Genomic DNA, 14,365 nt, shown 5'->3' on the forward strand with positions numbered 1-14,365 from the left:
AGAAGATGAAAATATGGAAGAAAGGATGGAAGAAAAGTAAATGGAAAGGTAGAAATGAAAAAGGAAGGATGAGAGAAAGGACAAACGAACGGACGGACGAAGGAAGAAGGGCGAGAGTAAAAGAAGAAAAAGAGGAAGCAAGCAAAGCAAAAAGGCAAGGACGTAAAGGGATTGGAAAGATAGTAAACAAATAAGGAAAAAGAAAAGATCGAACAACAAAGAAAAAAGAAAATTAGTGAGAAAGGGATGAACAAACGAAAGAGATGTAAGCACAAAAACGAGCAAACAAACCAATGTTGGATTTCAGGGTCAACACTATGGTCTTTACACTCTCATGATTTCGTAGACATCTTTGATGCTGTAGCAGCTTTCCCTTATAACTTGCTCGTATTTCTCCTTTTCAATAAATATTATAAACTAAATATATATTACATATTATAACCTATATTATATATATTTTCATGTAAAAGCCATCCAAATGCTTTAGCATATATTTTCTACAATATTTCTCACTTTATTAATCTTGTACTTGGATTTCGACAACTTTATTTTACGAGTCAACATGTACCAGTCAACAAATACTCCCATACAGGTACATTCACATACCAAAGCCGCTCTAACAAGTAGAAATATCGGTCATATCTGCTTTCGTTGGTATTCCATATTAGCAAAAACGCCATAGATTCCGTCTATAATGTTAGAGGTAATTTTCAGTTGCTGTAGAAATGTTTTAACGACTTTTTGATTGGCTAATGTCATTCTGCTTCACAACCAGTAGTCCAGCTCCACGCCTGAATAGACCACTTGTTTTCAGTCCAAGAGGATACAATATCAGGAAAGAGAATATATATTTTGATGAATAATATATAAACAATCCCTTTTCGATAAAACTATATGATACGAGCGTTCGCCAGTTGCACAGAGCCATGGCTTCTTTAAGGAATCTTTTATTTATATTTTCACTATTCGCCGAAGTCTTTTTTCGCTTATCTTTGGCACAACATAGAAGCAGATTTCTAAAACCGTGTTTCGAAGAAGATAAAGAGAGAGAATTGGAGTTCTGTTCGGAACCTAACGCTGATTGCTATTTAACTGAGCCGATGAAGAAATCTCCCTCCGATTTTCTACTCGTACGAATTGATGGACACAAGGTAAGCCACTTACTAATGGTAAAAACTCTATAGCATTAACTGTAAATATTATGTCACATCCAAAACAAAATTAAAATCAATAGTTATAATAATAAATAGATTTACAAGCGAAGAAAAAAAACAAAATTAAATCAAATTGGGAACAGTTGCTATTTTAATTTCGTCTTTTTTTAAAATTTTATTAAAGTCTGACAGCTTTTTCTGTATTATATTTTTGAAGCTGATGGATAAATATTGCACGTCTAGTCTAAACAATCACTTGTTTTTAGAAACACAACACAAATCTCGAACAATGGTTTTCTTATCAAGCAGTAGTTTGCCGGCTAATATTTTTTACAATTATCAAAATATTGAATATTGAAGTTAATTCAACTCGATTTATTTCTGGCAGCACAGATTTTTTCACCATTGTTACTTGATTAATATTAGTAATGAGATCTTCACACATTTATTTTCGTGGATCATGCGAAAGAGTGAACATATCTCACTCCAGAAAACCTTTTTCTGGTAACAAGGAAGGAAAAAAATTGAAGAAATAGTTTTAAATAGCCATGTGGGTTTTTCCATTTTCAAGAGGTATATGGCATATTTTTCATGAAATAACCTGTAGTTCGCCACACCTATTAACAGGTTCAATCATAGTAAAACACGTTGGCCCGATGCAGAGGTGTGCAGTATTGCACGTCTGTTCAGCAGATACATATCTTTTATATGATATAACCAGATAATTACTCTATCCACTTATAACTATATCCACTTAAATTTTTTTTGCCTCTTGGCAAAAAATGAACCTTCGCATACTTTGCAAAGAGGTTGTTTCAGAGTTTGATGGAAAACCGATTTTAGTGTGTCTTCACTTCTTAAGTTTTCTTGGTGAAATCGAATGGTTTATTATGACTAGGTATTTAAGCAAGTAATGAGCACCACGAATAACCTAGAGTAACGTACAACTTCTTCATCATCATAGTATCTCCTTTGTTGTTGCTGATTACTAACAGTTTTATGGCTTAGATTTTGCGTATTATTGTGAACATGAGAAAACAATTTAAATTAGATCCCCCCAAAAAATGTGGATATGATAGTTATGATAAAACAGAATCAAACTATATTTTCCTTTTGAGTATTTTTTGGTTGTGTCAACACTTAATTGGCTTTTCTATTTGTTTAGTTCATGCAATAGAACCTAAACTCAGAATCTGTAGCATTCAAATGGCTTTCCAGTACTCTTTTGTCTTCATTCGACTTTATAGACCAATCACAATATCTTCCTGCTGGGTATTTATTGGTTGTGTCAAGTGAATACTTAAATGGCTTTTGCTCATGCAATAGTGCCAACAAATGAACCTGTGCATTTAATTACATGGTGCCAAAACCCAGTTTCTGTAGCATTCAAATGGCTTTCCAGTACTCTATTGTCTTCATTTAACATTATATCAACCAATCGAAATATCTTCCTACTGGGTATGTACTGGTTGTGTCCGCACTTAAATGGCTTTTACTCATGCATTGCCAAAAAAAAAAACATCAATCATATAGTGCAAAACCCCAGTTTTTGTAGCATTCAAATGGCTTTCCAGCATTCCATTGTCTTCATTCAACGTTATATCAACCAATCAAAATATGTTCATGCTGCGCCAGTAAACACGACGAACGACGTAAACGAATGAACAAGCTTTAATCATGAAACGTAGTCGCAAGATGGCCGACCAATAACAACAGTAATGAACAGGCGTCACTGGCGCGGGCGCGCGCGCATGACAGGCACAAATGTCCGCGGGCACAACGGGCTCGCTGGCGCAGTATCTTCTTCTTCCTTATTTTCTGTTAATTAACTGGATAACAAAGTTATTATGGTTCATACATCTACAGGTCGCATAATGTCTCAATATAGGAAGTAGTCCTTGAGGTAGGCTGGGGGTTTGCGTGTTCGTTGTGGTCTCGAGGGAGATTCTTCGCTGCTGAGTTCGTTGTTGATGGGCAGTGGGACGGTGAGAGTGACTTGCGAGGGTGGTGGGTCTTGCTCAGTTGTTTCTGGGGTTGTGTTGGTGTCTTCTTCCGATGCGTTGTCTTGATTGTTTGGTTTACACCAGCTTGGTAAGTCAACTTCGTATGGGCGGATAAGTTCCGATGGGGGTGTTGGTGGACTTGGTTCTTCTGACGCTAACGTTGGGTCTACGGTGGCGAAGTCTTCGTCGGCATCGTTGTGGATTACTTGAGTACTAGTGTGGGAGGAGGCGAGGGGAGCGGGAACGGCATAGCACTCACATAGCTTGACCTTGTATGATGTGGCGCGAAGTTGGGATCCGGTGAACTTCTTAATGTAACACCAAGGGTCGCTCACTTCTGTAACGATGTAGCGGTCACGAGCACGTAGTTTGTCGCGGTCAGCGATCAAATAAACTATGTCTCCCACTCGAATCTGTGGCTGAGGTGCGGCAACTCCGTGTTTGTCTTTGGACTTTTCGCTGTGGGGATGGTTAGTGGACCTCTTCTGGTGCTGCGCTACTATATTCTGGTAGTCAGATAGTGGGAGTTGGTCACAGGTGTATTGACTGCGCTGTGTCCATAGTTCACGAGCGGAGAGACCTTGATGGCGTAGGCGAGAGTTGAGACGAGCTGTTGCTAGTGCGAGGCCAGTAGAAGTAATGGGTCCACCTCCGGGCTCCTGTCGCAGAAGCTCTTCTTCTAGCTCTTGAATAGCCTTTTCGGCGACTGGGTTCTTATTCTTATTCTTTATGCGACCAACATCGAGCCAAATGTTCAAGTGTTTTAGACCGTCGTTGTTGCTAAGAGATAAGAAGCTTGGTGCAGGGTCTACTCGAATGACTGCTCTTGGACCGTCCAAAGGGTGTAGTTCCACAATGAGGCGTGTAAGGGCGTCGCGCAGGGTGTCGTACTTTTCGTCTTGTATTAAACAAGTGTTGGTGTAGGATGTCGAACACTCTCTGAGTAGTAAGATTGCTTGTCGTTGTCGTTTGATAACGTCAGCAGCGAAGGATATGCCGACGACGTCGGGTGGTTCTTCAGATGATTGGTTTACGAGAGAACTTGGAAACTTCCGTAAGGAGGCACATGGGTGGCATGACGAGGATACCCTGGTTAGGGCACTGTTCATGTCTAACGCAAAGAAGTGGCGTAGTACAACCATCTGAAGCTGGTTGCGAGATGGATGGTTTAGACGAACGTGGAGAGCTGTGAGAAGACCATCAAGTACGGACCGTGGTACTACTATTGCCTCAGATGAGGGGGTGAAAGGTTGGTTGCGTTTGACTACTAGAATGCCGTCTTTGGAGATGGACGTTACGTTTAGATAGCGTTTGATGTCTTTTATGTTAGTCAGTTTCTTCGAGGGTCTAGTTCCTTGTTTCAGATGGGCATGGACTCTGCGGAGGTCGGGACATCCGTTTTGGATTTCTCGCCAGGCTGATCTCGTGGTGAATGGAAGTGACTTGGTGTTGTCGATGATGTCTTGAACGGACACGTCACGGACGACAGAGTCTTCTGTTTCTTTGATGAAACTGCACACCTGGCATGTTGGTTCTTGGCACTCTGGAGCGTTGCGGCTCGTAAAGTCTGAAGGGAGGTTAGCCGTACCGGCCAAATGCTGCAACGTGACTTGATATCGGCTAACGGTAGTTAGGAATGATGTTACCCGAGGGCTTGCGGAAAATTCGCCGCGACAGAGTTTATTGATGGCTTGGACGCATGGTTTGCTGTCAGTGAGTACGCAAGTACGGTGTTCAGACTGTATTATAAACGGGCTGAAGTGCTTGACGGCCGCGGCGATACTCAGTGCTTCAATTTCACAGGGCAGCCAGTTGACTTGGTGTTTGCGGAGTTTTGCGCTGAAAAATCCGGCAAGATAGAGGTTGTTCTCACGGGACACATATAGTGTTGCTCCGAGGCCACGTTTGGTTACGGAGCCGTCTGTTACGATCCATAAGGAGTCGGATGGACGTGGTAGAGCGATGGCTTTGGTTGACGTGAGGGCCTGCTGAGCAGCTTTAAACTTGTGGAGAAGACTTTCGTTCAACGTAAGTTTGTCTTGTGACTGGAGACCCGAGATTGCGCCTTCGAGGGGGTCGATTAGGGAGGAACACTCTGGTAGGACGCGGCTAAGGACTTTGTAGGACCCGATAAAAGAGCGCATGCCTTTGACGGTAGTTGGAGGAGGACAAGATGCAAGAACCGCGACGCGATGAGGACTTGCAGATAGTTTGCCTTGGGACCACACCCATCCTAATATGGTGGTGGACTTTGGACAGATGACCGTTTTAGTTGGTGAGAGTCTAAGGTTGCACCTGTCAAGCTGTTCCAGGACCCGTGCCCAGATAGGTAGAAGGTCTTCGGGGCTTGCTCCTCCGCAGTACAAGTCGTCTGCTATCTTTGCCACGCAGCCTTCTTGGATGAAGTCACCAAGTACTCGACACATCATCTCTTCGAGTGCTGTTTCTGAGCCGGGCATTCCCATTGCGGAGCGGCAGTAAACGCGTACGCCACGAAATGGTGTGGCTACGCCGCAGTACTTCCTGGATTCTTTAGCAAGGGGTATTTGGTAGAAGGCGCGGCTGAGATCAGACTTTATCAGGAACTTCCATGGTGCAATGGTGCGTAGTGTGGAGTCAACGTCTGGCATGAGTGATGGTTGGGGTTTGCTGTACCGTCCCACGTCTGCAAAGGCAGTGACGAGGCGATGACCGCCAGAGGGTTTCTTTATGAGGAAGGAGGGGTTCAGGTATTCTACTGCCACGTCGATATCTTCGGGTTTTTGGAAGACTTGGTCTCTTTCCAGTTCGTCAAACTTCTCTTGCAGCTCTATTAGTTGGTTTCGAGAGTATTGAGGAAGGCGCCCTTTACGTTGGGGCGGCTGTACCGGTCCCATGTTTACGCGGGCTTCTATATGGCCCGCTGCTCCGTTGTACCCTGGAATGTCCGGTTTGAAGACGTTGTCGTATTTCTGTAGGACCTTCTGGAATTGGTCACGCATGGAACTTGTAAGTAGCTTGTCTGGATCTAGACTTACGCTGCCTGAGGACGGCGGGGTAGGCTTTACTTCTGTAACGGGGAGTGTTGAGGGTGGAGCCGCTTCGGGAGGAGTCGCTGGGACGGTTGGGCGGGCCCAGCAGATGTGGTCGTGGCGTCGGACGGTGTATGGTTCGTCGGACGTGTTGGTAATTCGCACTTTACCTCCGACTGTATCTATGACTCGTGGTTGGGGCCATGGGTTTTCGCTGGGTGGAGGGCGTTTGAGTTGGGACGTATCACTACGGGGTTCAATGGCGATAGTGTTGTCAGTTCCCAGCTCGGGGGGGACGTCAACTTCTAGGTAATCTCCAGGCCAGATAACGGTGGTGGGCGACGATGAACGTAACACATACGACGTGGCGTGGCGTATGGTGTGAGCCTGAGTGCTGTGTTTTTCATCGGTGTGGTACAAGATGGTTTCGGAGCCTTGTATAGTTATCTGTTGAGTGGCTGGGCGAACTGAGATGTCGTTCGCGATGAGGAAGGGTATTCCAGCGAGTATGTCAACATCTATGTCCTCTACTACGAGGGCGTCGAGCGCGAGTTTCTTGTTGGAACGAGAGAGCAGGACGTGTACTTCGCCAATAACGGTCAGCGGTGTCGTACCATCGGCTTGCAATGCTTGTTGGGAAGACTTTTCGACGGTAAGACCAAGTGTCTGGGCAACGGACGCTTTAATCATGCTGGTTTCGGCGCCGGTGTCGAGGGTCAGCCTCACTGGGTGTTGTCGATAGAAGGCGTTGAGTAGGGGTGACCTTCTGGTGCTGACCCTTCGGGAGATGGAACGTGCGGACGGAAGGGCTGACGCTTCACTGTCAACTTGATCAGGTGCGTACAGATCTAGGTTATCGTCGTCTTCTTCTACTTCCTCTTCATAGTTGGTTGTCGAGCGAGTCTTGGCGAGGAAGAGTCTGTCCTCAGGAGGTAAGTAAGGGCACTTACTTAGGAAATGCTGTTGATCTGCGCGGCCAGCTTCTTTGCATAGTGGGCATGACCTGGGGCGTCTGGAAGTCGTTGGGCGGCGACTGTTTGGCAATTTGTTTGGTTCACGTGAGGCAGGGAATCTAAATTTTGACGCTGTAGCGCGTAGTATCTTGGAATCAGCGGCTGTGCGTAGTTCGTCAAGCAGTGAGTCCAACGCTTGGGAGATTTCTGGTTTTATCGATGCGAGGGTTCTGGAGCGAAGTTCCGTGCCATATCGTTGTTTTACGAGGTTTGGTAAGTCCGGGTGGATTAGTCTAAGCCAGGTGAGAACGATCATATTTTCAAGACTGGGTGTTGATTCCTCGTCGGCGGTTATAATCTCGCCATGGTGGGTGATATTGCCATTAGCGATGAGGAGATTGTCTTCGACGAAGGACATCAGTCGTTGAAAGAGGTCTTCTGGGCGTTCGTCATGTTCCAGTTTAATGTTATTAAAGTCGATAAAGTGTGCTCCGGTGGACTGGAACCCATAATGCATGCGAATCATTTGCCAGATGGAGTTGATAGATGTTGAGTTCTTGACAATTGAATTTCTAGAGATAACTGGGCAATAATTAGCGATTTGGCCAAGCATCAACTCCAGATGGGTACACTTTTGCTGTGCTGTTCGACGTCTAGCGACAGGGACTGCTTCACCGTCATCAGTAAAGCCTCTTAGAGGGCCTCGAGATTTCTTTAGCCACGTCACGGTATCACCAAGGAAGGATGCGAAATTTACGTCGAGAGATAATGTATACTGTAGGTTTTGTCTCCATGCTTCGAAGGAAGTGATTGTCTCGTTTTTAGTCAGTGTCCATTGTTTTGGTGCTCTTGTTGAAGTCATTTTTGGAGTCGATGGTTTGGGTGATTGTTGATGAGGCCGTGTGAATGTGTTTCGTAAGCTCTTGTGTACGTTTCTTGCTGTTCGTTTTCCAACCACCGTACAGGTTGGCTCGTTACGAGACTTCTGCTATTGATCGTTGTATTTATACTGTTGTTCGTGGGTCCTTTAATCGCTGCCACCACGCCAGTAAACACGACGAACGACGTAAACGAATGAACAAGCTTTAATCATGAAACGTAGTCGCAAGATGGCCGACCAATAACAACAGTAATGAACAGGCGTCACTGGCGCGGGCGCGCGCGCATGACAGGCACAAATGTCCGCGGGCACAACGGGCTCGCTGGCGCTGGGTATTTATTTGTTGTATCAACACTTAAATGGCTTTTGTATTCGTTTAGCTCATGCAATAGTGCAAAAACCCAGTTTTTGTAGCATTCGCAATTTGACATTCTGATGGTTTCCATTGTCTTCCTTCAACATTGTCACCCGGACAATCGCGAATCACACATGCATTTTTTTAGAGTAAAATACTTCGTCTAAATATATTGTGTTTGCTGTTTGTGTTTTATTTTTATCACAGAAAGGTCACGTGCAAGAGGTTGATCTAGATGAAGAAAGAAACTACACTCTTATCACAAAAGCCATGAAGCCATTGATGTTTGGTAAAAAATAGATTACTTTTAAATATTTTTATATATCTTTTAAGTCCAGAAATCACATCCATCTGGTCACGTACTGCTGTCAATAAAGCTATTTTGATGCATTCTCCTTCTAACGGTTGTAAATTGTTTATATTCTTTTTCAAATAAACTGTTAGTAACCTCAAACTTAAAGACCTGAGATGGCTGAGAATCAAGAGAATTCATATGCCAACTGGAGCTCAGATTTTTCAGAGATCTCATATCATATCGTTGCCATTAGTGATTTCATTTTATATTTGCCATTCCGAGGATAAGGAAAAAACTGGATCGAATTGGCATTGCAGTGCCTTTTGGGAATGTTTTAGGGGACTTAATTGACGCCATAATGGAAATATGTTCCCCAAAAGAGACAAATAATGCACTGCAGTGGCAAATTGAACCATTTTTTCCCTCAATCTCGGAGCAACTCGTTAACAACTTGTTTTCAATTTCAGAGATTCCGAACTTTTTATCACACAAAGAGTGCGACCACATCGTAGAACTGGCCAAGAAAAATGGCCTGCATACCAGTATCGCCGGATTCAACCATACTGTCTATGAAGGAAATCTAGACGAAGAACTAGCAACTGGTAAGATTCGTATTCATAGCCAGGAAGACTTGTTCAAAGACTTCTAAAGTTCTCGACCAATCAGAGCGCGCTTAGCGAATGACGCGCGCGTGTGTTGTACGTGTGCAGCTATAAAGCACGTGGTGATTGGCCGAACATTTATCGGGTGTTCTGCTAATATGCAAGTGCTTTATAAATTCACAAGCAACAACAACCAAGTTTTTTATTTGTTCCGTAAAATATAAATAAGGGAAACCGTTATTTCGGCGAAATGTAAAATTCGCGCGCGTTTCCTCTTATAATGCACACGCCCCAACCAATCAAAAAGCGAGTTTAAATTTATGACATATTTTGTTTTATTTATATATATATATTTTGTAACAATTGCTTCAGTTACGACTGAAATTCCACCAGAAAAGTTTGAATATGCCATGGACTTTTTCTTGTGGGACAGAAACGGAGATGGAGTCATCGACACAGAAGAGGTCAGTACAACGAATTCTTTGCCTCCTCAACAGACCTAATCCACCTGTTTTCACATTTCACACCACGTGTCATTCCTTAGAGTATTATTTCGGCTACACTTGAGAAAACACATGATGAATATGGATACGACTCAAACAAAGAATCTACCTCTCAAGAGAATGGCACGTGATCTGATATAGACAAAACATTACACCCAAGTGGAATTGGTCCATTACGTGCACGAAATCAAAATTTACCGTCGAAATGAAGTCGGTTTAGGTGAGCGTCAATCAAGGCGTTTCCATGACATTCTATTGGTATGTGCCCTTTAAAAGGTTTGCTCTTATTGGTGCAAACTCGTAAGCACCAATTTTGCTAACGTATCTTTTCCCGCTTCTTTGCTGTTGTCATTGAAACCAAGCCCAATGGATCTGACATGATCTTTTTCTGTCCTAAAGATAAAATATTTCATTGGAAGGAACAAGCTGTTATTTCTGGACGAAGAAGAGCTCAATAAAATGTAAGATATATAATATGATATAAAATATATATATATACATATATATATAATATATTATACATAAATACATATATAACATATTTTGGTGACTTTAAAAGCAAACTAAAATTTTATTTTTTATTTTAAAAATATAAAAATTTCATATACGTTTTTATTTACTTTTCCATGTTATTTTTCTTCGTTGTTTTAGGTTTGAGAAATTAGATTTTGATGGCTACAAGGATGGTGAGCGAAACTAACTTCACTGATATCATTAAGTATTTCCTCGATTTGCCAGTCAGCCAGTCAGCCAGTCAGCCAGTCAGCCAGTCAGCCAGTCAGCCAGTCAGCCAGTCAGCCAGTCAGCCAGTCAGCCAGTCAGCCAGTCAGCCAGTCAGCCAGTCAGCCAGTCAGCCAGTCAGCCAGTCAGCCAGTCAGCCAGTCATAACAGTGTCTTATTGAATATTTTTTATTAGGAAAAATCGAGAAGGAAGACTTCGCAGGTCTCAACAAAGCCAAGCTTGTGGTGTATCTAGACTACATGAAGCTAAAACACCCCAAATACCGACCTCGATATAGTGAACAGGCCTGGTTACCACAGAACACCAAGGCCGACCCATTACTACGCAGCCTGTTTGAAAGGTAAGGAACTGGTACTGATTTTATTCCTTTTCATTTACCTTATACATTTTCCTCGATATACCGTTAATTTTATAAACGTTGTTCGCCGAAAAAGACTTTTACACCAAAAGAAATGTCACGTGTTACCAAAAATACTCGCTCTCGATATAAAGTCTAAAAACAGTATTTGTGTTTGTATTTGTGTTTGTGTTTGTTTTTGTATTTGTATTTGTGTTTGTGTTTGTGCTTGTGCTTGTGTTTGTGTTTGTTTTTGTGTTTGTGTTTGTGTTTGTGTTTGTGTTTGTGTTTGTGTTTGTGTTCCCGGAACACGGGAATTGTTTTGACTAGGAAATAGTTGATGTCATCGTAAAGAGCACAGTTTAATCTCCAAAACGGTGTCTCAGATTTTTGATAAACGCATTTGTTGCGGAAATATTTGTTCTCAAAGTTGATTGACGTGATTTTTACCTCTTTTACGCATAAATCATGAAATAACTTTAAAACGAGACAAGATATCAAAATTCTGAGTAAAACTTTTAAGTTAAAAATAGAATAAACGAACCATAACGTGACATTTGTTTTGCTATTAGTCTCTATTTTAGTTGGATAACGACAGTTACTGTATATTGAAGACCTTGAATTGATTTTGTTTTACTACAGAGTTATAAAACTAACAAAGTTACCAAGAAAGCTCATTCAAGGAGGCGAAGCTCTTCAGGTAAAAAATAAATACGTGCTACAAAAGGCGGTTTACCGTGTTGTACCAGAAAGCTTGATATACTAGTCTCATCAAATCAATGAAAGCATTCCTTTTCTTTATAATATCGAAGGCCCTCCTAGTCCCCTAGTCCTACGCTAAGAATATATCCTAACCACTGGCATTGATCTTTTCTCTAGAGACCTTTAGCACGACGTTTTTTTAGGCATCCCAAACCCCAAACTGCAGTTTCCCGTCGTTAGGCGTTTTACGTCAAACTTTCAAAATTAAGCACGTTGTTGCTTGAAGACCCACCATATTGAATTTCGTTGACGCAGAGTGTTTCTACGTGTTTGCACGCCTGTTTCTGGATCTAAGCCCTAGCGGTTAGCGTTAAACCTGATGCTAAAGGTCTCTATTGTCCCAGCTTGTACGTAGCCAGAAGCCTATCACTTGTATGTGCAAAAATCTGGACCGTTGTACTTGGGTTCTCTCCTAAGTGTAGAGGCTATATCGGGTGGGCCCCTAGATTGAATGTATTACTGTATGGTGCACCGAATACGACAAAAAAGAAACTGTCAGTTTGCTCATTCTTGTCTTAAATATTCTCCAGGTGGTTCGTTACGGTCCCTCGGGACATTACCACGTCCATTATGACTCCATGCCCGTACATGATGGCAAAAAAGCAGAGCTACCATGCTGTCATCAAAGAACAAAGGAACAGCGTAATGCTGAATGTCGGCTGTGTCGTTTCATCACCATACTGTATTACCTTAACGATGTTGAGGAAGGTGGAGAAACAGCCTTCATTGTAGCAGATAATGCCACCTTTACTCGTGATGTAAGTCGTGGATAAAAGTAGCGTTGGTGTAGCATTTTGTAGGGGGGAGGGGGGTTGGAGGGTGAAGCGCAGCTATTGTATCGGTCACGGTATAGTTTGTTAGCATCTTTTGAACCAATCACGATGCGCGATATTACAGTTTATCCAATCAGAATTGAGCAAATGAAAGTGTATGCGCAAGAACAATACGCTTGAACTACTGCAGTACGATGACGCAAAAGCAACATCGCGCAACATCGCTTGTGTCAGCCTGCTATGTTAAGATATTTGGTCAGCAGTTATAAATTTGGTGCAAGCTGATTGGCTGGAAATTTCAAAATGCTGCAGGTAATGTTACAGCCATATTTACATGATGAAATTTGTCGCGCGCAATGTTGCAAGAGTAGAGCGCGATTCAACTTCAGATTTGTTGCATGCAACTTTGCATGCAAGAAGTTTGGGGTAGACACACGCTGCAACAGTCCTGTTGCGTGCAATGTTGCATGCAATGTTGCACCGCGTGTCAGCACCTTAATATAGGTTTATTATTTCCGTCCAGGTCTTAACAACGCCAAGCTCAACACGACCAAGAGATGATTTCAACTTGAGTCTGAACTGTCACAAGGCTAATCTAGTGGTTGCACCCAAGAAAGGTCACGCTATCATGTGGTACAATCACTTTATCGATGAAGACACTGGTTTACTGGGAGAAGTAGACGAGTACTCGCTTCATGGAGGATGTGACGTCATCAAGGGCGAGAAATGGATCGCAAATAATTGGTTGACAGCACCCCCATCAGGACGGGATCATATTCCAAGTGTTTATGATATTGGTTTTGACTAAAAAGATAAAATAGATTCAAATATAAAAGAGAAAATTTAATTTCACGTGACGCCACAGCGGCCGTGTTGGTTTACCAAAACAATACGTTTTGTATCCTCTGCAGTGGGAATTGAACGCTATTTTTATCAAAACAATGCAGACATTTTCTATTGTTTGGTACACCAATATGGCTGCCTTCTCACGTGAGTGAAAACGTTAGAGATTTTTAATACTCCGCCTCCGAATACCCTGTTGCTGAGGGCTAGAATGTATCCAGTAGTTTCAACAAGGTTCTGAGAATTTTAATGTGCATGCTTGTACTGACAAAGTTATTCACTATTTACTTGTTACTTGCCTGTTGTTATATCTGCATATTTTGAAGTTAAAATGAGGCTAACCCTGAGTAAATGACTCTGTCATCAAAGATCACAGCGGTAAAATAAGCAACTTATATCAAGTTAAGAACATTATTGTATAACTTAATTACCCATAAACGATAAAGCGCATCGGACGTCCAACAAGTATATAGTTCGACGATTTATATTCGGCAAAAATATGCAACAACAGCTGAACACTAAAAACTGCATGTCCCAATAAGCGTTTATTGCTGTTAAGTATTATATAAGCTTCTATAGAATTATGTCTGTTACGTTTTGTACAAATTCGAAGAAAGGCCCAAATGCGTCTAGAGATTTTATAGCGAGCAGCAATAAAAAAAGTCATTCTTTATAGATGATGCTAGTTGTTCTTAACCTTTAGTGAGTGTGCTACTTGAGTATGACGAAAGAGCTGGAGAAAAGAGAGTCGCAGAAATAAGGATAATTTTGATAATTTTGATGGAGGAAGAAAAGAGAAGGAGACAAAGGAGGACGAGAAGGAAAGGGAAAGGGAAAGGGAAGGAGAAGGAGAGGGAGAGGGAGAGGGAGAAGGAGAAGGAGAAGGAGAAGGAGAAGGAGAAGGAGAAGGAGAAGGAGAAGGAGAAGGAGAAGGAGAAGGAGAAGGAGAAGGAGAAGGAGAAGGAGAAGGAGAAGGAGAAGGAGAAGGAGAAGGAGAAGGAGAAGGAGAGGGAGAAGGAGAAGGAGAAAAAGAGATGAAGAAGACATGGACGACATACTGGTCCTTATAAAAAAAGCAAGATCAAAAACGCTTTCAAAATGGCGGAGATGACGTGACGTGAACCTTAGCATCACTCAAGTGATCACTCAACA

At 42.4% G+C, this 14,365-nt stretch overlaps 2 protein-coding genes across 2 annotated transcripts; one reads left to right on the forward strand and one right to left on the reverse strand.

Annotated features, from left to right (window-relative positions):
• The first annotated feature begins 824 nt into the window (after positions 1-824).
• Positions 825-13,888, forward strand: LOC116292761 (transmembrane prolyl 4-hydroxylase). Its single transcript, XM_089034579.1, has 10 exons — positions 825-1,151; positions 8,564-8,645; positions 9,119-9,253; positions 9,626-9,717; positions 10,156-10,217; positions 10,408-10,442; positions 10,673-10,838; positions 11,478-11,535; positions 12,128-12,355; positions 12,894-13,888. The coding sequence occupies exons 1-10, from the start codon at positions 927-929 to the stop codon at positions 13,176-13,178; spliced, it is 1,368 nt and encodes a 455-aa protein (XP_088890705.1). The 5' UTR covers positions 825-926; the 3' UTR covers positions 13,179-13,888.
• LOC148909062 (uncharacterized) lies at positions 2,823-8,225 on the reverse strand. Its single transcript, XM_089033797.1, has one exon. The coding sequence runs from the start codon at positions 7,981-7,983 to the stop codon at positions 3,034-3,036; it is 4,950 nt and encodes a 1,649-aa protein (XP_088889923.1). The 5' UTR covers positions 7,984-8,225; the 3' UTR covers positions 2,823-3,033.
• Positions 13,889-14,365: the final 477 nt, after the last annotated feature.

Source organism: Actinia tenebrosa, unplaced genomic scaffold, assembly GCF_029948245.1.
Source record: "Actinia tenebrosa isolate PJP-AT-01 unplaced genomic scaffold, QUT_ActTen_1.0 PGA_scaffold2__45_contigs__length_23673736, whole genome shotgun sequence".
NCBI classification, from domain to species: domain Eukaryota; kingdom Metazoa; phylum Cnidaria; class Anthozoa; order Actiniaria; family Actiniidae; genus Actinia; species Actinia tenebrosa.

Coding starts and splice junctions, on each gene's coding strand:
- LOC116292761 (XM_089034579.1), top strand. CDS start 927: ATGGCTTCTTTAAGGAATCTTTTATTTATATTTTCACTATTCGCCGAA. Junction 9,718..10,155: donor GAGTCATCGACACAGAAGAG/GTCAGTACAACG, acceptor TCTGTCCTAAAG/ATAAAATATTTCATTGGAAG. Junction 10,443..10,672: donor TTTTGATGGCTACAAGGATG/GTGAGCGAAACT, acceptor ATTTTTTATTAG/GAAAAATCGAGAAGGAAGAC.
- LOC148909062 (XM_089033797.1), bottom strand. CDS start 7,983: ATGACTTCAACAAGAGCACCAAAACAATGGACACTGACTAAAAACGAG.